This window comes from Lynx rufus, unplaced genomic scaffold, assembly GCF_022079265.1.
Source record: "Lynx rufus isolate CCGP_SWC_20201006 ecotype Redwood Valley unplaced genomic scaffold, mLynRuf1.p SCAF_8, whole genome shotgun sequence".
Taxonomy (NCBI): domain Eukaryota; kingdom Metazoa; phylum Chordata; class Mammalia; order Carnivora; family Felidae; genus Lynx; species Lynx rufus.
Genome location: NW_025814896.1, coordinates 89,184,357 through 89,207,771, shown reverse-complemented (window position 1 = coordinate 89,207,771; position 23,415 = coordinate 89,184,357). Strand labels below are relative to the sequence as shown.

Here is a 23,415-nt window from a genome sequence, read left to right as displayed (position 1 = left end):
TAAGCGTATATTGAATCCAAACATTGCAAGAGATCTGTTTCATGCATTTTTTGAAATTCATAAATAACACCAATAAAAATTGCTGTGGCTAGCATTCTGTTAATTAGTCATCTCAGTTTCATTTAAGTGAAAGACTTAAATATTTGCCTGTAAACAAATTTGCAGTGCCAGCTCACTAACTCATCACTGAATGGTAGCTGAATAAATTCTCCTGTTTTGTCCTGGGTGTGTAACAGTGTTTCTTAACTTTTGTTTGGTCACCAGCCCTCTGAGAGTTCAGTGAAAGCTAGGAAGCTTCTTCCCAGAGAACTGTATATTCACACAGAAAACTAATTGTAATGATAATCAATTATGATATGCCAGGCCCTCTGCCAACTGCTCTATGTGTGTTATTTCATTTAATCCTCATGGTAGCACTATAAAGAATGCACTGTTTTCTTCATTTTTGAGAAAAAGACATTGAAGCTTTAAGGAGATTAAGTAATTTGCCTATGCCCGTAGACCTAGTATCCGAGCTCAAATTCTGATATTTATGACCTCAAAACCCATCTCTTCAATCATTGTGCACCAAATTTTAGGGAGCCCATACATTCCTAAAACCTGCTTATTGGTACTCATATTAATAAGGCCACGTTACCTATTGCAATCTAAAGATTTTCATTGGCAGTGAAGAGGATGTATGATTAATGAATCTCGCTGTTTTTGTAACTTATTTAATTAATATATGAGTATTTGTTGAATATCTAGTATTTTAAATACTTGTTAGGTTCAGTGATGTGGTCCTTATCCCTAAGGAGTTTACTATCTACACGAGAAGACAAGGATTATATATGTAAAACAATGAGGAAAAAATACAAACATGAAGTTGAATATACAGTAATGAGACATTTCCATAAACTATATGTGAAAACGAATCTCTTTACTCTGTCATACTTTGAAGCAATTATCACTCTTTGATTCCCTGATTTATAAATGGAAAAGCAAATCTAAAAGGCCACCATGTCCTCTGGGAACCTGGAAGATTCAGTGTGTCATAAAAATGAGGTCTATAAAGTGAGACTCTCGGTTTCCTGAGTGGTTTTGTCTGTGTCATCTGTCAGCCCCAGGGAGCATGCTCAACAAGGAGAGGTGAGAATGTGTAGGCAGCTCTCAAGCATTTCAACCTTGTGTCACGGGGTAATTCTATTGAGTTGGACATGTGTAGGTAAGCAGAACACCTTGACAGTTGCTATATTTTGACTCAAGAAAGGTTCCTACTGACAGAGAGGACTTTAGTACGTCAAGTGATGAAACATAGCCTTGAGTCATGCAGGAGCAGTGGGGGGAAACTAGCAACTTTGGATGAAACCATCAGGCATGGGAAGCCTATTGAAGCCGACCACTGACAATCAAGGCAGTCAAAAAGAGTGGCTGTGGCTATAATTCAAAGAACTGCTTTCTGTAGGAGCACAGTATGGGCGAGTTGTACATCTGACTTGAGCAGCTGCTGCGTATACAAGGTTAGCACAGATAATGGCTGTTGTAAGATATGAAGGATGGAGTATGTCAGGCTTTCCATTAACATGGCCCTCTTCAAGTATTTGTACAGTTGTAGGATTCTACTCTTTTGAAACTTGAATGATTTGGCCTATAATATGATGGAATTAATTTGCAAATAGCATTTGCGTTTTCTTTTCCTCGCAAATAGAAACCCAGTGCTGCTAATCATCCTATCTATAGTTTATCTCCTTTCACTTACAGTAGTTATTTTCTTGAAATATCTAAAATAATATTTTGTGTACAGTTGTAGAATATACGTGTGCTATATTTTGTTTAACAAATTTTGTTAAATTTCATTTCATGTGATGTTTCCATAATCCCTTTCAATTTTGTTTAGCATTATTTTTTTAAGTGGGGCAAGGATGTTATGAAAACCTATTCTGTCTAAGAAGCCCCAGATGGAAAATATTTTTTAAAAACAGGGATTCCCATAGTTGTTCACAAATCATCATTTAAATCTGTCCAGCTACTGGATGTTGGAAGTAATTTTCCAGGCATTTATGCAGGTATCTTGATGGATTTTATTTAATTTCAAAAAAAAAGTATGATACTAAGTCTGTATAATTTCTTAAATTCGTTCCTGGAATAAAACGTAATTGAAAACATTCCTTTTCATATTTGCTTTGAGCCAATACTGGAGTTGTTTTTGAGGTAAATGGTAGATTGATGTTAAATGTCCATCACACTTTGGCTTTATAGAGAGAATTCAAGACATAGTAACTGTCCAACTCTTGAATTTTCTCATTCTCTGTGTGTGGTGTGTGTGGTGTGGGTGTGTGTGTAGGGAGCTTAAACAAGACCTTTTGATTTCATAATAAGCAGGGCTTAGGGACGATAAAACTTGACATTCTTAACTGTTACTAGTGTCTGTCCCTATAGCCCGTGCAGTTATCTTCTTGTTAACGATGTAGAAGCCAGAGTCATAAACTGAGCATGGACCCAAGGCGCTACTGTAAATTGCAAATAGCATTCATGTGGTGTCTTTGACCTAAGACTAAATTGGGGTAGAGGGAAGAGAAAAAAAAGAGTTTTCGAGAGCGGAATAGAAGTAGAAGTCAAGGACAAAGAGTACACTAGTAGGATGGATATGTGCAAATGTTCCGTAAGCTTTTGCCATGAGATTTGTTTAGGTAGGCTTTTCATATCTGCAAGTACTCCTTTGCTCAGGAGCCAAGCAGTGGGTTGGGACAGCTTCTGCTTGTGTGTGTGTGTGTGTGTGTGTGTGTGTGTGTGTGTGTGTGTTGGCAATAATGCAGTCATGAGATAATACAAATAATCAGTGAGGGAATAATTAATGATGTGGCAGGGAATATTTTTTGATAAATGCTTGGGGAATGAGGTGACAGGCGTGAAATTAGAAAATTCCTTCAGCGATCTAAAATATAAATAGCTTTCGGAACTGAAAAGAGTTTCACAGCTGAAGATTTTATTGTGTTGAGAGGAAAAACTTTTTTCTCTCCCCCACTCCCTCCTCCTTTGCAAGTTGTTTGTCCATTCACAAAACAAATACTCTGAAGCCCAGCGCGGCTCATGGGAATAAATTTCAGGTCGAATTAGTACAGTTTCCTTGCTGTCAGGATGCTGGAATTAATGGTGTTTTGATGACACGAATTTTGAAGGGCAAACAAAGAAGCTGAAGGGAGAGAGACATGACTCCTTAGAAGCTTGGTCCTCCTCTCCCCCAGCCTCTCTTGTCTTCCCTGTCATCCGTCTGCCAATCTCCCTGTCCATGGTTAGTTAAAGGCGCTTTTTATCCTCTTTTCTTTCCCACAGAGTTTGCCAGATCCGGCCCGGTGCCTGGGTTCCAGGAGGACACGCTGCAGTTGGCCTTCATCGACTTGAGACAAGTAAGTCTTTGTGTTTTTGTTTTTTGTTTTTCTTTTAAGATGTGTGACTGAAGACCATCAGGTCTTAAGGAAAAGGGGAGGGGAGGGGGATTGGCGTTGGCGATTCACACTGGAGACCTAAGGGTTTTTCCCTGTGTTTGAGGCCACCTCTTTTATTTAGCTATCTGGGATCCTTAGCTATGGTGGAGTTAAAGGTTTTGTGGGTAGAAGGGAAGGCAGGAGGTGGGAGGAGGGACCCAGAGCGTAGAGGGACTCAAGTGACCCTCAAGTGATGTGACCCATTGTGCTATAGTTGGCTTCTGCAGACACAGCAGAAAGATAACTCCACAGACCAATGCTAAGCAGGTGCACTGATGCAGAGACAGCCTGCCTGGGGACTTTTGTTTGTAGATAATGAGGGCAGCAGCATTTAAGAAAAATGAAATATTTTACATTCTGGATGGTTGGTTTGGCTTGTTGACTTTTTTCCTGCTGCCTTCAGTCTTCCCATCCCCTCCTTTGTAGAATGTGGTCAGCCAAGAGTGACTAAGTGGTGGTTTTAGAAGATGATTAGCAAAGGCCCTGACCAGTCATGCTAACCTGACAGGCAACCCTGTTAAAGTAGTGTTGATGAAAGCCAGTCGTCAGGCATACCTGAGCTTTGCGAGCCCATCAGTTAGAAAGAGTCATTCTCTAGGGCTGTTGCTTGCAGATCAAAATGGGCAGGTTGGTAGGGCTCGGTGGTTTGGGTAGAGAGGAACAGGATGGGCGGGGGCCGAAAGAGGGAGAGAGTTAACCGGGCTCTGTCATCTCTTCACTCTGAAGATGGATGGCGTTGGATAGAAAGTGTGAATGAAGTAAGAATCAATGACTGATGCTTCTCTCCTATTAAAACAATCTTTTTTTTTTTTGTCTGTTTTAAAAAGGGGGCTGGCTTTGTTTCTCCTGCCATAATGATGCAGTGCCTCTTGTTTTCAGAGCTGACATAGTTTGCATTCTGAAAACTTTTAGATGCCCAGAGTATTTCTTAAAGCTATAGGACCCCTTGTATTGGTAGTCTCCTTACCACTGTGACTCGATTCATGCTGGAACAGCTTTTAACCCATAATGGATGGCCTGAGCTACCCCTGAATCCTTGTGGATGGGTGGTGTAATCTGTCATCTGATGACAATTCTGGAAAGCCCTGTTAAGCAGAAAACAGAAAATTGTGTCTCTATAGACCCGCCAAAGTTTGAGGATTCAAGCCGCGTCCCAGAAACGTGTGTCAACTTAATATTTGGGGGCCGAGGTGGGGGTTCTCGTACACATAAAGGCTTTCCCAGCATGGTCACAAATGGAGCCGAGTATCTCTTTCCACACTTATGACCTTCCACCTGTGGATTCAGCAACTCAACTGAGACATTCAGGTTTTAACCCCTTGGCTGATGTGAGACTGGGAGATTGGGATTTTGCCTTAGGGTTTTGTGGAGTGCTATCTGTTGGAATTTTCTCCCTTGTTTCTTCTCAGAAACTTCTGAGCCAATTGGCTTTTCTTGGAAAGCAGAAACTGAATTTCATTGGAGAGCCACATCCAAGGAAAAAATTTTTCCTTTCTCACTATTCATGAGAAGGAAGTGTGGTCATTCTCTCTAGTTTGTGGTTTTTGGTCCCTATGGAAAGCAACTGGTGTTCACAGAAAATGTTAACTAAGGGAGTAAGTTAGAAAACACAGCCAAAATAAGGTGGATCTGAGCCGGGGATGAATGCTCAAGTATTTGTGGGCTCTCAGTGAGCACTGGTGTTTATGCTTAAGTTCCTACTTGCTGTTACATTTCTGTTCTCAGACTTCCTTTTATGATATTTTAGCAGGAGAAACCAAAACTCCTAAATTTTACTAAGAAGAAGAGTATGTCTCTTCCTATTGAATCAATCACCTAATTTCCAGTTGTCTCTGTCTCTGTTAAAACAATAACTTTCCTTACCTAGACCATTTGAAAAACTTCCCCAGCTCTCAGGCTGTAGCTCTTTATTAGCAGCCTCCAGGTAGGTGGAATCATTGTGAGAAAAATTATCCCTCCCTGTTCTCTTCTGAAAATATTGATCTCTTTGCAGTCCATCTTCATTATTCTCACAACTTGTTTAAAATGAGCATCTTTTTAAAAGGGGACTTCTTCTGAACTATGGAGATGTTCAAACTATCAGGAGAAAACCTGGGAGTATGTTTCCAAAGGAGATATCTGGACCTCAAATGAAGCATGATTAAGTGCCTTTGAGTATGTTGTCCTTCTGCATGTTTCCTTCGGAATCCCATAATAGAATTATGGAATTTGGGGGTTGGGACTCATTTGAAAAATCATGCAGGATAACCTTTGACTTGATACTTGAAACCATGTGTAGCACCCAGACTGTGCCTGTGTATCCTCCTTGAAGAAAACTCGCCACCCCAAGACAGCAAGGGCCTCCTTATGACAACCTGATTATTAGAAAGATATTTCTTTTTTTTTTAATTTTTTTTAACGTTTTATTTATTTTTGAGACAGTGAGAGACAGAGCATGAACAGGGGAGGGTCAGAGAGAGGGAGACACAGAATCTGAAACAGGCTTCAGGCTCTGAGCTGTCAGCACAGAGCCCGATGCGGAGCTCGAACTCACGGACCGAGAGATCATGACCTGAGCCGACGTTGGCCGCTCAACCGACTGAGTCCCCCAGGCGCCCCTAGAAAGATATTTCTTAAGTTGGCTAAAATCTGTCTCGCTGAACTCTGACCCTCTGGTTCTTTATGTTTTTATTAATGCATCACAATTTCGGGGACAGGCTTCCTCTCCTGATTTATTGAGCATCCTCTCTGCTAGCAATTGAGTCTTTATCACATGTATAGCATTGAGACCCACTCCTCAAGGAGTCCTCACACATTCGATTTTACGGAACAGATTGGAGACTCTACTCTCTTCGGTCTATGTGTTTCTTTCACATTGTTAACAACACAGATTTTTATCATTCTAACCGGTCTAAACCTCATTAGATCCTGATTCAGTTTTCTAGCTTAGTGACTGACTTAATCATCATGTTCTTTCTGAGTCTGACGTAACAATATTAAGCAGGCATGGCAGAAGTTAAAGGAAGAAGTTAAAGTTAGGGCAAGTTCTGGGGTGTGCACCCATGCAAAGCACCACGGTTACAGTGCAGCAAGGGTGTTCTTTTACTGTCATTGACTGTATCTGCCTCACTGCTTTATGAGCATGTTCATTCTGATCGTACTTTTGTGTTGCCTTGCTTTAGAGTGTTTCAGACACTGTCAAGTGAATAATTTTAAAATAATCAAAACACAGAATATTTGATGAGATCATCTCTGCATAGAGTGTAATAGCACAGTGTCATTTAAAAGCTATAGAAATTCAATTAGGACTCAATTTAGATACGGATAGCAAAACGATTCATCCTTTCCCACCTGTCCTGTCTATTCTCAGTCTCCTACTTCTTAAGGAAGAGTGAAATGACATCTTGACTACACAAGCTTTCATGATATTTTATATGCGTACAGCACTTCATAGTTAATGTACATTTATGTGCAAATCTCATTTGTCAGACTGCTAGGCTTAGAAAACCTGCTGTTAATGATAATGTGAATTAGTGCAAATCAAAATCTCCTTTGCCACTAAATGTCCCAAGTCCATAAAAGGAGGATTGCAGTATGACTTCACATTCATGTGTTCAAATATGTGTGTGAATCGCTATCAAAATCCAACTTCGGGTTAATGTTAGATCTTGACAAGGACAACTTAAAGGGCCCACTTATTAGCTATCCTGAAGTGGCATATGCACTCCAAGTACTAGTAGCTGCCAGCCCTTAATGTTTCATCATTGGGAATTACCATACAAGGTCCATAGCAGATTCTCAGTAGTGACTGGATTCTCTACCAGTACTCTGGTTTGTGTTTTTCTTCTTTTGTTAAGCATTCAGTAGATAATACTAATGTATATTAGAATTTGAACTTCCGTTGATTTTCATTTCAGCTTATTTTGTCAAACTCTGAGTGCCTACCGTGAACAGAGCACAACCCCGGTGCTGTGGGAATACAGAAGTGAATATCATACAGTCTCTGACCTCCAGGAGCAAAGAAGTGATCAGCAAATACTTAATTTTAATATAAGTCAGTCTGTAGTGAGCATTACATTGGAAGGATGAAGCTATTACATATGTTTCAATTATTTCGTTGTGTTTTGCTGCATAACAAAGCACCCAAATGCCTTGTCTTAAAAGAAGAATCATTTATTTAACTCAAGTTTCTACAGATGAGCAATTAGGATAGGTTCTGTGGGCTCACTCACACCTTGAGGTCAGGTACTAGATTCACTAGGAACTGCCTGGTCTAGGGCGTCTTAGCTAGACTGACTCTTCTCTGCTCCATGTGGTCTCTCATCCACCAGCAGCCTAACCCAGGCGTAATCACATGGCGTATTGGTAGGTTTCAAGAGAGCAAGGGGAAATATGCAAACCCCTTAAGGTCTACACTTGGAACTGGCAAGCCATCGTTCCCACCACATCTTATGGGCTAGAGCTGGTCACAGGGCCAGCCCAAAATCAAAGAGCGGGGAAATCAACTTCAGTTTATTCTCCGGTTGGGATATAAGACCTTTATACAAACTATGCATCTATAATTGCAGAAAGAGGCCATGGAGTGGAGAGGTCTTCGGGAGCCTAAGTAGTTATAAAATACTGCATTAAAATAGTGGAAAGTTCAACTGATAGAAACCAGGCATTGGTGAGGGAGGAAAGTGTTTTAAGCATAGAGAATAGCCAGTTTTAAGTTTTGTTTAAAAACATATATGGAGTTGTTTTAACTAGGATCTAGACTATCTTTCCTTTTTTTTAAGTCTTAGACTAATCTTTTTAAAACCCCATTTCTTACTTTCTCTTCTTCATTTCTTACTTTTACTATTCAGCTTCCTCATGGACCTGTTTTTTTGTTTGTTTGGTTGGTTGGTTTTGTTTATGTCTTCTCCTTCTCAGCAAACACTGCTTATTGTAGGCTACCCTGAAACATTTCACATTTCTGTTACATTCACTGTGAGGGAATCGTAACTTCCCTAGATAATTAATTATTTATATTACTCATTTAATTCCCAGCTGTTCACCGTACATATTTGACCAACAGGAAAAGGTTTGAGTGGATTCTTTTCTTTAGTAGCATCACATTATTTTCTGTTCCTTGGCCCCAACTGTTGCTTACTTCCGATATACTAAGTTTTTATAGAGCTGAATGAACTAGGTTGTGACATTGCATCAGATCTCCTGAATGGAGCTTGTTGGCAACGACTCTCAAACAGCAAAGCCATCCCAAGATATCTGCGGCTTTTTTTAGATGGAGCTGGTGACATTCCCTCTAGGCCAGTTATTCCCCAATTTCTAAACCTTCTGACTAAAGTAAACACGGTGCATTTCCATTGCAGGCACTTAACTTGCCTTAACAACAAGTCTAGGACCTAAGAGAAATAGTTGTATATTTCTTTGGAGACGTTGAAAGAATTCTGATGTTCGTGTTAGAGGCGTAAAAGTGAAATCAGGACCGTCCGCTCCGTCAGGTATGAAACCTGGGAACAGCTCAGAAACTAACTATGCAGAACTGCCCTTCCTGTTTCCCAGCCTGTCTTCATTCTGTTCAGTAAACTTTTGGTTTTTGAATCATATTGCCTACTTTTCTTCTTTTTTCTGCTCCCAAGTCTAATGAACAACCACTCCCACTAAGAGGAACATCCCCCCTTTGCTCTACTGATCTAGGCTCATGTGGAAAGATCTTAACTTTGCTTAATAACCACTTACGTGTTAGCCTCAGTAGAATACCAATTGATAGAAAAACTGAATTTGTCTGATACCGCACATAACAAGATGATATATAGTCAATAGAATTTCTTTTTTTAAGGTTTCTCCCTAGCCAGTCTAAACAACCCCTAACTTTTAGGAAACTACAGAGGAGGCCTGCATCAGGGTAAGGCGGGCCTACATCTTAAAAAGGCCTCAGGTGGCAATCTTCTACATTTCGTCACAACGGTTAAGCCCTATTTAACAGGAAGAAAGTCATTTCCCACATGTACTTCTTAATACTGGTTTTTAACTTGCTGGGATGTAACCTGGAGGTTTTGGTGGGGGGCGGGGGATGGCCTATAGTTTTCCTAAATGTTTACTGAGCAGTTGCCAAGGAGTCATGGTGGAGAAAATGAGAGGTGTGGGGAGAGTTGGTAGGGGGATGTTTTTGTGAAAGGATGTTCTAGGTGGAGGAAAATAGAGTGGTGTGTAAATCCTCAAATCCTCTGGTAGTGAAGTATATGGGCCAGTAACGCTGGAGGTAGAACTACTCTCCCAAGTGCTCACCTGAAATATTCTGTTGACCTTCAGATTTGTATGATCTTGAATAAATAGTGGCCAGTAAAACTGGGAGTCATCTGCGCCAGGGTTCAGAAATCAAATAGCTCGATAACTCATGGAATTGGAAGATGCCATTACTATGACTAATGTGGATGGAGGGGTCAGAAGGAATGGTTTAAGCCATTAAGCACATTATCTTAGAAAAGATCATCTGCACTACTGGTGTGGTAGCATGTATATGTGGTTAAATGTCATTTCAGAAATGAAATCCAGAGTCATCCTATCCCAAAGGCATTGGTGGTTGGAAGAAGATAAAGTAATAATAACAGACTATCTGCACAAATCTCTTTGCTGAGACAGAGGTACTAAAAGTTCCTACAGACCCTAGTCCATGTTTTAACATAGATAAAGCAAGCAAACTTTATAGACCTCCCTAAATCAGAAGTATTCATTCATTCATTGGACACTGTCCCTAGCACTATTATAGTGACTCTAGTGGTGTAGTTGGGAATAAAACAACTGCATCCAAGGGGTTGCCAGTTGGTCTCGATTTTGATTCTTTTTTATATTGATGCTGTATTGGTCAGTTTTAGGGACAGCCGCAGAGCTTTCTGCAAATCCCCAGGGCCAGCCCAAGTCTGTTGTACACCGATACACAGGCTTTCAGAAAAGAACCTGTAGCTGTGATTTGGCAGCCTGGCATACATAAGATGGCCATCTTGAAACGCTTCAGAGGGTGGTCCTTTGGTTTTTGAAAGTAGGGTTTTCTGGTTGTTTTGACAAAATTGTTGTGCCCATGTTATTTTGACAGCACCAGGGTGATACCTTTAACCTCAAAGGAATCTCTGACCGCAAATGATTCCTGTTCCCGAGCTGGGGAAAGCTTATGCCTTTGGTCTGGTTCTGTAAAAAACAGAGATAGGAACGTTTCTGAGAATAGACTCCACCGAGCTAGACTTATGACCTCATGTAAGCCAAGGCTAGATCAGCACACACAGGATGGGGCACAGGTAGATAAGGTCTTCAGCCACTGAGATAGATGCTGCTGCTGCCACTGAAAATCAGGTATCTTTCCTTATGTAACTGGGCTGCCATGGAAAATTTATAGAAGGAATTGCCAGTAATATGTAACACATTCTGGGATTTACCCAATGCCCTTGGTTGATTGGAGGAAAGTCTATTCTAGAACTGCTGAAACTTTGTCTCACTTCATACTAACCTCTCAACTAGGGAAGGAGATGCACTCAGAAATTCTGTCTCAGGTTTTTTTGCTTGTATGTTTGTTTGTTTGTTTGTTTTGATTTAACATAGAATCCATTTTTTTTTCCAGACCAGGATCTCATGAAATAATATCTGAGCAGGTGCGACTCTTTGGTATAGAAAATCATGTAAGATGTTATTTAAATGCTAGGGAAAAAAAAAAAAACAGACATTTTAACAGTCCAAATGACATCATAGCATGTGGGGATGGCCATTTTCTATTCATTGTCCTCTCACTATGGAAATCATTATAGCAATTCAGAAGTCTAATTTCTTAAAGTCTCATGGAGTTGTTTCAAGAGGTTGGGAATCAGAGAAAAGGGAGCATGTATTAGTAGTGGATGCCAGCCACACTGAGATCATGATAGTTTATAAGAGATAGATTCCTCATTGATTTTTCACAGTGGAGAATAGTTGGGGTCCATGAAAGGAAGGTGAAAGGTCTGATGAACACCGCTTTGTATTTTCCAGGGGCTTTGCTTTTCCTCGGAGAGGAAGCTTAGCCATTTAGCACGAATGTAGGTGGGAGACACTCGGTTCTTTGCCCATTTGTACTTGGTAAAGTGGTAGCTTCTGAGCCTCTTTGAAGGCCCTCCCTCTTATAGACAGTTTGTGTGTCTGGAAATGCTGACTCGTGAATGACAGGCACTGTGGGCCCTGTCAGGGTCCTTAAGCTGTATTAATAGCAGTTATGTGGAAAGAAGTTATGTGGAAGGAACTTTAGCTAGCTAGGAGCAGTTGTGGATAATCTTTTGGGTAGTAGGAGACAAAACACCAGACGTTGGATGTGTTTTCCCATGAACAATACATTGGGTTTGGCCTTTGACTCATGGATCGCCCCAACCCCAGGTTAACATTATCCATTGTTGCCGTCAACCCATATTGGCACAGTCTCGGGTTAGATAGGAAGTCTAATCTAAAGCTCGCTCAACAGAGTTGTCTAGCACTTCCTACTTGGCAAAGCTGGGCCACTTAGGGGTTCCACCAGAGCATACAACAGCCTTTCCAGTGTATGCTAGACATACTTTTTCCAGAAGTGTGCATCTAGTCTGCAACTATCTTCTACCCCGTTGCTCCAATAGCATGATGGCCGCTTTTAAAGTGGGCACAGTGCCAGTGTCACTCTGGATAGCCTTATAGCCAAGTCTCTCAGTTCAGAGGCTAGAGTTTTGTTCCAAATCAAGCTCTTGTGGGAGGAGCTAATAAGCATAGTGTAGTGAAAGCTACCTGGTAGTTTCTCCCTTTGCTCAGGGACAGCGTTGGTGATCCTCTGACCGAGGTGACCTGTGAGGCATGCTGCCTGGGCTAGCGTGAAGTTCTGCACCGCTGTCTGCATCTCCCAACACGCCAAGCCTCAGGAACTTGGGAGGCTTCTCCCGTATCTCAACACACAGCCTGAATATGCAAACCCACACACGTGGAATTTGTGGATTTTCTGAGATAATCACATCTTCGGGAGAAAGGTCAAGTGAGTCATTACCAATGAATTTCCCTGGAAGTAGCAGTGGTATCAAAGTCTGTCGCAAGAGTACTGGCAGCATTAAATAAAACCTGATGGATTCTGAACACACATCTCATCTTCATTAACTGCACTGCCTTAGTGTCCTACTAGAGAACACTTACAAGCCTGGAAAGGGCCAAGAGCCAGGCCTCAATCTAGCTAACTACTGCATCTATTGACAGCCGCTGGAGGGCAGCAGAGAGTGACAACAAAGGTCCAGGTTTAGGGAATTGAGGCATATTTCAATTTGCCAAGGAAGAAGCCCCCTTAACTGTAAGAGAACTCACTACCTAGGAGCCACAGTTGCAAGCCTGGGCTCCTGGAGAACAAGGACCAAAAAGAGCATCTACAACCCTGATCTGAAAATTAAAACCCTCCTTCTAGGCAGGTTCCTAGGAATGCATAAAGAAATGAGATAAGACTGACTGGGAAAGGGCAACCAGACAACATCAGTAAAGTAGGGAACCAAAAGGATAGTCTAAAATGTTAAGTCTCAAGGGGGAAGCAAAGATGGAATAGGAACCAGATGAAAGAAAGCTACAGTGGAAGGCAATCCAGACTGAGCAAGTTGCAGAGGCAAAGATAGAGTCAGGAAAGACTGACTCCCTGAGACAGGTATACCTAGGAAGGAGCCTTGTGTAGGGCACATACCATGAGGCAGGGAGCTGCAAAGGGACCAATTTCAGACACAACTAAACAGTCAGATCTGTGAGAGTCTCATTTTTAAAGTAGCTCCTTCTTGATTAACCAGGATCATTTCTTTCTTAGTCTTTCTTGATTTCAAGAACAAAATGACTCATTGAGAATATGGCCAGAGAGAAGGATGATATGACTAAGGGATTCTTATGTGTGAAATAAAGTTGAACTTGGTCATGAAGCCCTTCTGGTAGCACTGGTGTAGAAGGACAGTTCACTTTCCTTGATTAGCTTCTGGTGTTCCCTTCTCACATTTTATTCTGTAACATTTGCTAAGAATATCCAGTGGAAAAGAAAAACTGGCTCTGGCAAACTAGTTACATAGGCAAGATCCTAGTCAATCCGGGGACTTAAGATCTGTTCCCAGTATGTTAGCAGAGAGCTGGTTAGTCTCTTCTAAATGCTGAACACTTAGCAATTTTCCAAACCCTGTAAGTGTGGAGAAACAAAACTCTCGGTTGGCCTCTTAAACTTCTAGTGTCTCCCTTCTATGTCTCAACCCCTTAAACATTGGGAAAATTAGGACTCTCCCATATCCACAAATTCCAGGAACCCTGTACTGGGTGTTAGGACAGCGTGAAGTTTGGAATTGGACAGACCCGGGTTACTAGCTGTGACATTTGCCAAATTATTTGACCTAAGATGCAGTTTCCCGCTATCTTTGATTATATGCTTACTAAATATTAAGTAACATGATTATGTTATCTTATTTAATGCTTACTCCAGCATTTTAAGCCTTATAAATTATTATAAAGTCTTCTTTTTTTATAGCCCAGGGTCTGTTTTCAGTACGTTAGTTCATAAATATAATGAATGACTAAATAAATTATGATATACCTAAGTGTCACTCATCAATAAAAAGGAACTATTTGATAATCCAATTCTAAAATTTATATAACGTTCTAGAAAATACAAACTAATCTATAGGGACAGAGAGTAGATCAGTGCTTGGGAACAAGGGGACAGGACTGATGAGAAAGAAAGACAAGGGAGCTTCTTGGCATGATAGAAATGTTCTTGGTGGTGGTGGTAGTTACATAGATGTATATATTTATCAAAACCCATGGAACTGTATGCTTAAAATAGGTTTATTTTTATTGTATATAAATTATATCTTAATAAAATTGATTTTAAAAAGTAAGTCAAAAAAAATGTAAAATAACATTGTATCTATAAAATTCTAGAATTTATATTCTTATTTTCATTCCGTGTAGTATTTTGAGCTTCCTCCATGGTATTGAATGTATCAGTAGCTCATTTTTTAATTGATGAGTGAGATTTCTCTATATGGATATATAATAATTTAGTTAGTCATTCACCTGTTGTATTTATTAATATTTTGTTGTTTCTAGTCTTGGAAGACTATGAACACGGCTGCTATGAGCATTCATGTACAAGTGCTTATGTGGATAAATGCTTTTATTTCTCTTGGGTAGTACATGCAGTGGAATTGCTGAGTCCATGGTATGTGTATGTTTAACTTTATTTTTAAAAATGTCAAACTCTTCCAAAGTGGCTGTGCCATATTCCACACCCACCAGCAGTGACTGAGAGAGCTCAGGTGTTTACATATTCTTCAACGCTTGGTGTGACGGTCTTTTGTCTGTTGGTTTATTGAGGCATAATTTACGTATAGTAAAATTAATCCTTCTTAGATATACAGCTCTGTAAATTTTTACAAACTTATGCAATTATATAACCGCCACAAAAACCAAGAATATTTCCATCCTCAGAAAATTCTTTACGCCTCTGCAATGAGTCTCCTCTTCCAATTCCCAGCTCCCGGCAATGACTGCCCTGATCTCTGACACTATAGTTTTGTCATATAAATGGAATCATACTTTTAATTTTGGCCTCTCACACTTAGCATAATGCTTTTGAGATTCATCCATATTGTTGCATTTATTAGTAGTCCATTCATTTTTATGGCAGAATGGTATTCCATTTTAGGGATTGTTTACTCATTCATCAGTTGATGAATATTTGAATTATTCCCAGTTAGAGCTTTCATGAATAAAGCCATTTGTGTAAAGGTTTTTGTGTGGACATGTGTTTTTATTTTTCTAGAGTAAATACTTAGGAGCGAGATAATTGGGTCATAGAGAAAGTATATGTTTAACTTGCAAGAAGCTATCAAGCTCTTTTCCAAAGTGCCTTTACCATTTTCCGTTTCCATCAGGAATATATGAGAGTTGCAGTTGCTCTTTACCCTGACTAGTATTTGATATTGTCGATTTTTTTTATTTGCACCATCCTATTAGGTATGTAGTAGGATCTTGGGGTGGTTTTAATGCATATTCCCATAGTGACTATTGATGCTGAATTTCATTTTGTATACTTATTTGGCATCCATCTCTCTCCTTTTGTGAAGTGTTTGTTTGAGTCTTTTGTCCAGTTTTTAAAATAATTCTTATTATTGGGGTGCCTGGATGGCTCAGTCGGTTGAGTGTCCAACTTCGGCTCAGGTCATGATCTCACGGTTCGTGAATTCGGGCCCCGCATCGGGCTCTTTGCTGACAGCTCAGAGCCTGGAGCCTGCTTCCGATTCTGTGTCTCCCCTGTCTCTGCTCCTCCCCCACATGCACTCTGTCTCTCTCTGCCTCTCAAAAATAGAAAACTAATAAAAAAAAATTTTTTTTAATTCTTATTATTGAGCTGTAAAAGAATTTTCTATATTCTGGTTAATGGTCCATTATCAGTTATGTGTTTGGCAGCTTTTTTCTCCCAGTCTGGCTTTTTGTTTTCTTAACAGTATCTTCTGAAAAGTTTGCATTTTTTATTTTAATAATACATAGTTAATAATGATATCATTTTTTTTCATTGCTTAGGACACATAGACTTATGTGTCCTATCTTAAGAAATGTTTACTTAACCCAAAGTTACAAAGATATCTCCTATGTTTTCTCCAAAGATTATAGTGTTAAGTTTTACATTTAGGTCTCTGATGATAATATTTTGAATTAATTTTTCAGTATAATATAAGATATGGTTATGTTTTGAATTTTTATGTAGAACCTATGGTTGTTCCAGCCCTGCTCATTCCAAAAGACTATGCTTTCACTGGTGATTTGCCCTGACACATTTAATAAAAAGTCAATTGACCATGTATGTATTGTGCTATTTCTGGACTTTATGTTCTGTGCCATTGATCTGTGTCTGTCCTTTTACTGTGTCTTGATCTTACTTTTCTATTAATCTTGAAATCAGATAGTATGTTATGAACTCCATCTTTTTTTTCAAAATTCTTCTGTTTATCCTAAGTCCTTTACACAGATATTTTAGAATCAACTTGTCGATTCCTACAAAAAAGCTTGCTGGAATTTTGACTAGGATTTTGCTGGATTCTTAGATCAGTTTGAGAATGGACATTCTGGCACTATTGAATCTTCTAATCCACGTATATAGTCTATCTCTCCATTTACTTACGTCTTTGGTTTCTCTCATCGGTGCTTTGTATTTTTCAGCAAACTTTGCGTGTGTTTTGTAAGATTTATCTCAAAGTATTTCATGTTTGTTGTAAATGGTGTTGTTCTTTTAATGCCAGTTTTTAATTGTTCATTGCTAGTGTATTGAAACACAATTGGGATTTGTATGTTGACCTTGAATTTCGAACTTGTTAAACTCACTTATTAGATCTAGTGGTATTTTATACATTTGGGGGCGTTCTCTAGGTGGACATTTATGACATCTTTGAATACAGTTTTACTTCTCCCTGTCCAAACTAGATGCCTTTTATTTCTTGCCTGATTGCACTGGGACCCCCACCACAATGTCAAATAGAAGTACTGAGAACAGATATCCTCGCCTTGTTCCTGATCTTACTGGGGAAGTATTCAGTTTTCACCATTAAATATAATGATAAGTGTAAGTTTTTAATGTCCTTCATCAGTTGAGCAAGTGTCTTTTAATTCTTAATTTGCGTAGAGTCTTTCTTACGAAGGGGTCATCAGTTTTATATATTCTGTCATTAGCCATTATTATTTTTGAACTTAGAAGTTATGTCTAATGTTTTGTTTTTACACTGAAGTCGTAAGATATATACTCATACTTTGAGGATTTTTTTATCTGAATTACTTCTAAAAGTAATTTATTTATACAAGAGTTATAAAAACATTTGTATGGCTTTTCAATGTATTGCTGGTTCCTACAACAAAGGGTTATACCAACTTACAGAACCCTAGCAGTGTGTTCGTGCACAAGTTTTACATTAGCCTCACCAACATTGAGTCTATAATATGTAAATTTTAAGTGTTTTGGTTAACTTAATAGGTACTAGAGGGCACCTTATTCTTTTCTTCCACACTGTTTTCTCTTTTTGTACACATGAAAAATACTGAGTGGCCCATGAACATCAGTGAGGGTATGACTTTACCAGCGTCCAATTTTCAGTTCTCACTGCCATGTCCTGTGGTATGTCTTTTGCAATCCAATTTGATGTATCCATCATTTAAATTTAGCTTATTACAATCTAATAAGAAAGGTGAGACTGATACTTCTAAAAAGTTAACTATCCGGAAGAAGCAGCGTATGATTTAAGTGCCAAATTCAATAGCATATAAGCATGCTATTGCATGACTTCAGAGGAGGGAGGTATGGCTGTGCCATTAGAAGTGATGATTCTTGCCTTTTTGGTTATTGTTGTTATAATAAGTCAGTAGGAGCTGATTTTCTTTCTTTTATTTGGGGTATTTATTTTTTCTAAAAGCATTCTGTGACAAAACATTTGAGATTTGCTATTCATGGTGTCTGTGAAAATTGTGGTCATCTGGAGAAATTTAATCCCATGGTAAGAATAAAAAGTATTCAAACTATTATTTCATCTCAGTGTTACTACAGAAAAAAGATCAAATTAGCCTTCTATTGGCTGGCAAAGTAAAGGTGTAACTTCTCTATTTTCTGGACAGTGCTAAAAAATACACTCTAGAGACTTAATCTGTAGACTGATATGTTCGTCTAAGCCAAACATCAATCATAGAGAGGCCTCCCAAATTCTCCCCAGAGCTCTATGCTTTGGGCCTGGTCGAGGTGAGCAGCAGGTTTTCTATGCAATGGTATGACCTCTTTATGAGCTACTACTTGTATAGTCTGTAGTATTCAGTGATGTCAGATCACAGGAGACTTGGAGAGACTGTGAGGACAAAGTGGTTCTCGGAAGCTACTGGTACACCAAGACTATATTAAAAAGAGCTACCTCAGACCATAGTAAGTTGATGATGTCATTAAAAGTGAATATGTGTTATGAGGTAAGGGGATATGTAATGATTCACTTCAGGGCATATACTGCTTATCATTTGTCACCACAGCATTTGTGCATGTGGTGCAGTGTGGTGGTGGTCATGCTGGTGTGTGTGTCTGTGTGTGTGTATTTGTCCATGCGTGCTTGTCTGCTCTAAATCCAAGTATGGTTAGAGTTCCATATGATGCTGTTAATTTTACCTTCCCTTCTCACGTCTGATAGAAATCATTAAAAGAGAGAAGGTGGTTTTCCATGTGATTTCTCTGGGATACCAGGGTCCCATATCTATCTTTCTATCTTTGTGGAGAAGCACTGCCCCCTTGATGAAGTGATAGTGAAAGGAGACAGTTAATTTCATTGGTGGGAGGTAGTGATAGGTTTGGGGGAAGCAGCACAGGAGTGGATATGTTCATGGTTCTTTCTGTTAAGTATGAAACTCTATTTTATTCTTCCTCCTTCTCTTGCTCTGTTTTATGTCTCTGCCATGGAGGATCTTTTATTTCTTTTCTTCGTTCTGCCACCTGCTATTTCTTTAAAACACAATTATGATCCTGTCATTTGCCTGCTTACAAAGCCTGAAAGCTCCCTGTTGCCTGAAGAACAAAGGACAGACCCCTAGCAAAGCAATTCTGATGCCTGCTTGTCTTTCTGGTCTCCTTTTCCTGTCACTCTTCCCCATGTGGAAACTCTTCCCCAGTTTCCACACCTCCCCGGTTCCAAAACTGGGTAAGCTTTAGGCCCCTTCTGCCTATCATACAGTGTGCTCTCTTGGTAGAGTGACAAACTCCTTCCCTTCCCTCACAGCTTGGCTCAAATGTCATCTCCTTTATAAATTCTTCCCAACCTCCTCAGACAGATTTAATTGTTCCCCCTTTGGGTCTCTGACATTTTGTATGTCCCTTCATTACTAATTCTCTTATAATTACTTGTTTAATCATCTCCCTTCTCCATTAGATTCTGTGTTCACCAAGGGCAGGAACCCTGTTTTATTTATCCTTGATTTCCCCCTCCCCCAGGGGGTAACATAGTCCTATTACATATAATGCTTTCGTAACTGCTTGCTGAATGCGTTGACCTAATATTGTTTGTGGCATTTCAGAAGTAAATGGAATTAGATGGAGTTTCTGAATAATATTTATCCCCAAACTCCCTTAAATAAATAGTACTCATCATTTTTCTCCCACCATGTGCTCTTAATTTTCACTTTAATCTCATTAAATGAAGTGCAGGAGTCACAGCCCTGGGGAAGGCAGGACTCAATACGGGGAAAGGATAGGCTCACTGGTAGTCTCCTGTACCTAGTGCGTGAGGTCTTCTCTAGTGAGAACCGTGAGGAAAGGCTATGTAGGAAGAGCATTGTGCAGCTAGATGCTTCGTGCTGTGAAGGAAAATAGCTCCTCACCTGATAAATTATTCTTACTGCTTCAACAGGAGATGACTTCTCAGATGAAACACTTGATCATATTCTTCCAACGCTGGTGAGCACCCGTGTCAGGTGTCAGGTGTTGCCTTTCTATTTCTATTCCCAAATGGGGGCCATTTTCTCAATGAAAATCCATCCTTGGAGTTCATCCAGAATTTCAGCCTTGTTGTATCCCTCTGAGATATATGTGGCCTACTAGTGGAGCTCCAAAATTAGGCCAGAATGTCAATTCAAACTCTGAAACCATTTCAAGATATTGAAATCTTTCTAGGATTGACATCCAGAGCAGTTTACAAGTAACTCCTGGTGAGAAAGTGAGGAAGGTTGAATGAAAGTGATTAAAGTGTTCAACATGTAACATGGCCTCATTCTTCATGCCAGAAATATGTTTATCTTCATCATGGATGATAATAAAAAACTCTTAATGTGTTGTATTTTATTATAGCTTAAAATGTTCTAATTTCAAATTTATTACAATGCTATGCTAATAAAAACAGGATTGCACTGGTATAAAAACAGGCACATAGATCAATGGAACAGAATAGAGAGCCCAGAAATAAGCCCCTGCATATATGGCCAATTAATTTACAACAAAGGAGCCAAGAATATACAATGGGGAAAGTATCTTTAATTAATAGTGTTGGGAAAGCTGGACAGCTACATGCACAAGAGTACAACTGGACCACTGTCACCATACACAAAAATTAACTCAAAATGGACTAAAGACTTGAACATAAGACCTGAAACCGTAAAACACCTAGAAGAAAACATAGTTGAGTGAACTTTGACATCAGTTTTTGCAATGATTTTTTTAATTCATCGCCAAAAGCAAAGGCAATTAAAACAAAAATAAACAAGTAGGAATACCTCAAGCTACAAAGCTTCTGCACAGCAGAGGAAACCATCAACAAAGTGATAAGACAAGCTACTCAATGGGAGAAAATATTTGCAAATTATATACCCAGTAAGGGGTTAATATCCAAAATTTATAAAGAATTTATACAACTCTATAGCAATAAAATCCCCAAACCAATTTAAAAATGGGCAGAGGTAGGGTGCCTACGTGGCTCAGTTGGTTGAGTGTCCAACTCTTGATTTTGGCTCAGGTCATGATCCCAGGGTCATGGGATCAAAGCCTGCATTGGGCTCTGCACTGAGTGTGGAGCCTGCTTAAGATTCTATCTCTCTCTCTCCTTCTGCCACTCGTGCACTCTCTCTCTCTGTCTCTCTCTCTCTCTCTCTTTCTCTAAAATAGAAAAATAAAAAAAATAAAAGAAATACTTTTTAAAAAATAGGCAAAAGATCTGGATGGACATTTTTCCAAAGAAGACATACAGATGGCCAACGGATACACAAAAAGATACTCAACATCACTAATCAGGGAAATGGAAATCAAAACCACAGTGAGATATCACCTCATACCTTTTAGAATGGCTGTTATCAAAAAGACAAGAAATACCAAGTGTTGTCAAGGATGTAGAAAAAAAGGGAACCCTCATTTCCTGTTGGAATATAAATTGGTGCAGCCACTATGGAAAGCAGTATGGAAGTTCCTCAAAAAAAATTTAAAACATAACTACCATAGGATTCAGCAATTCTACTTCTGGGTGTTTGTCCAAAGAAAACAAAAGCACTAACTCAAAAAGATATCTGCACCCCCATGTTCACTGCAGCATTATTTACAATAACCAAGATATGGAAACAATCTAAATATCTACTGACGGATGGAATGAGTAAAGAAGAACATTTTTCAGCCATTAGAAAGAATTAAATCTTACTATTTGTAACAACATGGATGGACCTTGAAAGCATTATGCTATGTAAAATAAGTCAGACAAAGACAAACACTGTATGATCTCCCTTATATGTGGAATCTAAAACAAGCAAATAACAATAAACCACAAGCTCATAGAAAGAGAGAACAGATTGGTGATTGCCAGAGCCTGAGGGTGGAGGGAGTGGGTGAAATGCATGAAGACGAGTCAAAAGGTACAAAATTCCAGTTATAAAATAAATAAATCATAGGGATGTAGTGTACATAATAAAAAAATTCTGTAACTATGTATGGTGATGATGTTACCTAGACTTATTGTGGTGATCATTTTGTAATATATACAAATATTTTATCATTATGTTGTACACCTGAAACTAATATAATGTACATCAATGATACCTTAATTTAAGCCTTCTAAAACTAAGTCCCTGATGTCCTCATCCCCCTCCCCTCCATGAACATCTGTTCTTTCTTCAGTCCTCCATATCTCAATGAAGAGCAATTCTGATCTTCTAGAAATAGAAACCTGGGAGTCATCCTTTACTCCTTTCTTTCTCTCATATCCCACACCCAGTCTCAGCAAGCTGTATTTTCTATCCCTTCAAAATATATCCAGAAACCAACCATTTATAACTATCATTTCCCCCTTCCGGACTCAAGTAACAGCTATTTCTCACTGTCTTCTTGCAATAGTTTCTTCATTGTTCTCCACGATTGTGCCTTTGCTCCTCTACAGACCATTCTCAATATGGCAGCAGCATGAAACAGTTAAAGCAAAAGTCAGATCATGTCACTTCTCTGTCTAAAACCTCACAGTGGTTTCCCATTTCATTCTAAGTAAAAGCCAAAGTGCTTTCAGTGACCTACAAGGTCCTATAGAATCTTTGCTCACACATATCCCTTAACTCTCTAACCTCCTCTCGTACTGCTTTTCTTCTCACTCTGCTAGCATCTATATTCTTTCTCAAACGTGGTACACTCCCATATCAAGGCCTGTGTACCTGATGTTGTCTCTTCCTAGAAGGCTCTTTTGCAGATATTTATATTGCTTACTCCTTTATCTTCCTCAGGTCTTTATTCAAGTCATCTCAAGTTCACCTTCTCATGGAGACCTTTGCTATTTAAGATTGTTGCTTTTCTCTCCCACTGCCTCTGCAACCCCACTACCCAGTCAAAAACCAGAGTAAAACTCTCTCTATTCCCTGCCTTATTTTTCTCTAACAAATTTATCATCTGGTATATTTTATACCTTACATATCTTGTTTAATTTGTTTTCTGTCCACTAGAAAATGATTCACGCAATCGTGGATTTTGCCTGTTTTGTGAGTGGTTTTTTGTTTAATTTTTTAAAACTTATTTATTTATTTATTTAGAGAGAGAGAGAGAGAGTGAGCAGGGGGAGGGGCAGAGAGAGGGAGAGAGAATCCCAAGAAGCCTCCACACTGTCAGTGAAGAGCCTGATATGTGGCTTGAACTCACGAACGACGAGATCATGACACAAGCCAAAACCAAGAGTCGGACCTTAACCGACTGAGTCACCCAGGCACCCCTGTTTTGTGAATGGTTTTATTTTTAGTGTTAGAACAATTCCTAGCACATGGTAGCCTTTCATTAAAGGGAAAAAGTTTAATCTCTATATGTTTGCCTTAGTTTTAAGTACCCAGAGGTTAATAGCCTTTTAGATATGAATTGTTCTGCAGAGTAACTGATGTACCATTAAAAGTAGAGATTTCAGAGAGTTTTTGATCCGTGGCTTAAAAATTGTGTTGTACATATTGGATATAAAGTGTATACCTTTCAACAAGATAGAGAAAG

At 39.3% G+C, this 23,415-nt stretch overlaps 1 protein-coding gene across 1 annotated transcript in view; it reads left to right on the top strand.

Moving 5' to 3' along the window:
* The window catches only part of EXOC6B (exocyst complex component 6B), a 612,716-nt gene that overhangs the window by 452,748 nt on the left and 136,553 nt on the right, over window positions 1–23,415 (top strand). Inside the window, exon 20 of the mRNA XM_047067750.1 lies at window positions 3,313–3,386. Within this exon, the coding sequence (XP_046923706.1) occupies window positions 3,313–3,386 (74 nt within the window). The remainder of the gene's footprint in view (window positions 1–3,312; window positions 3,387–23,415) is intronic.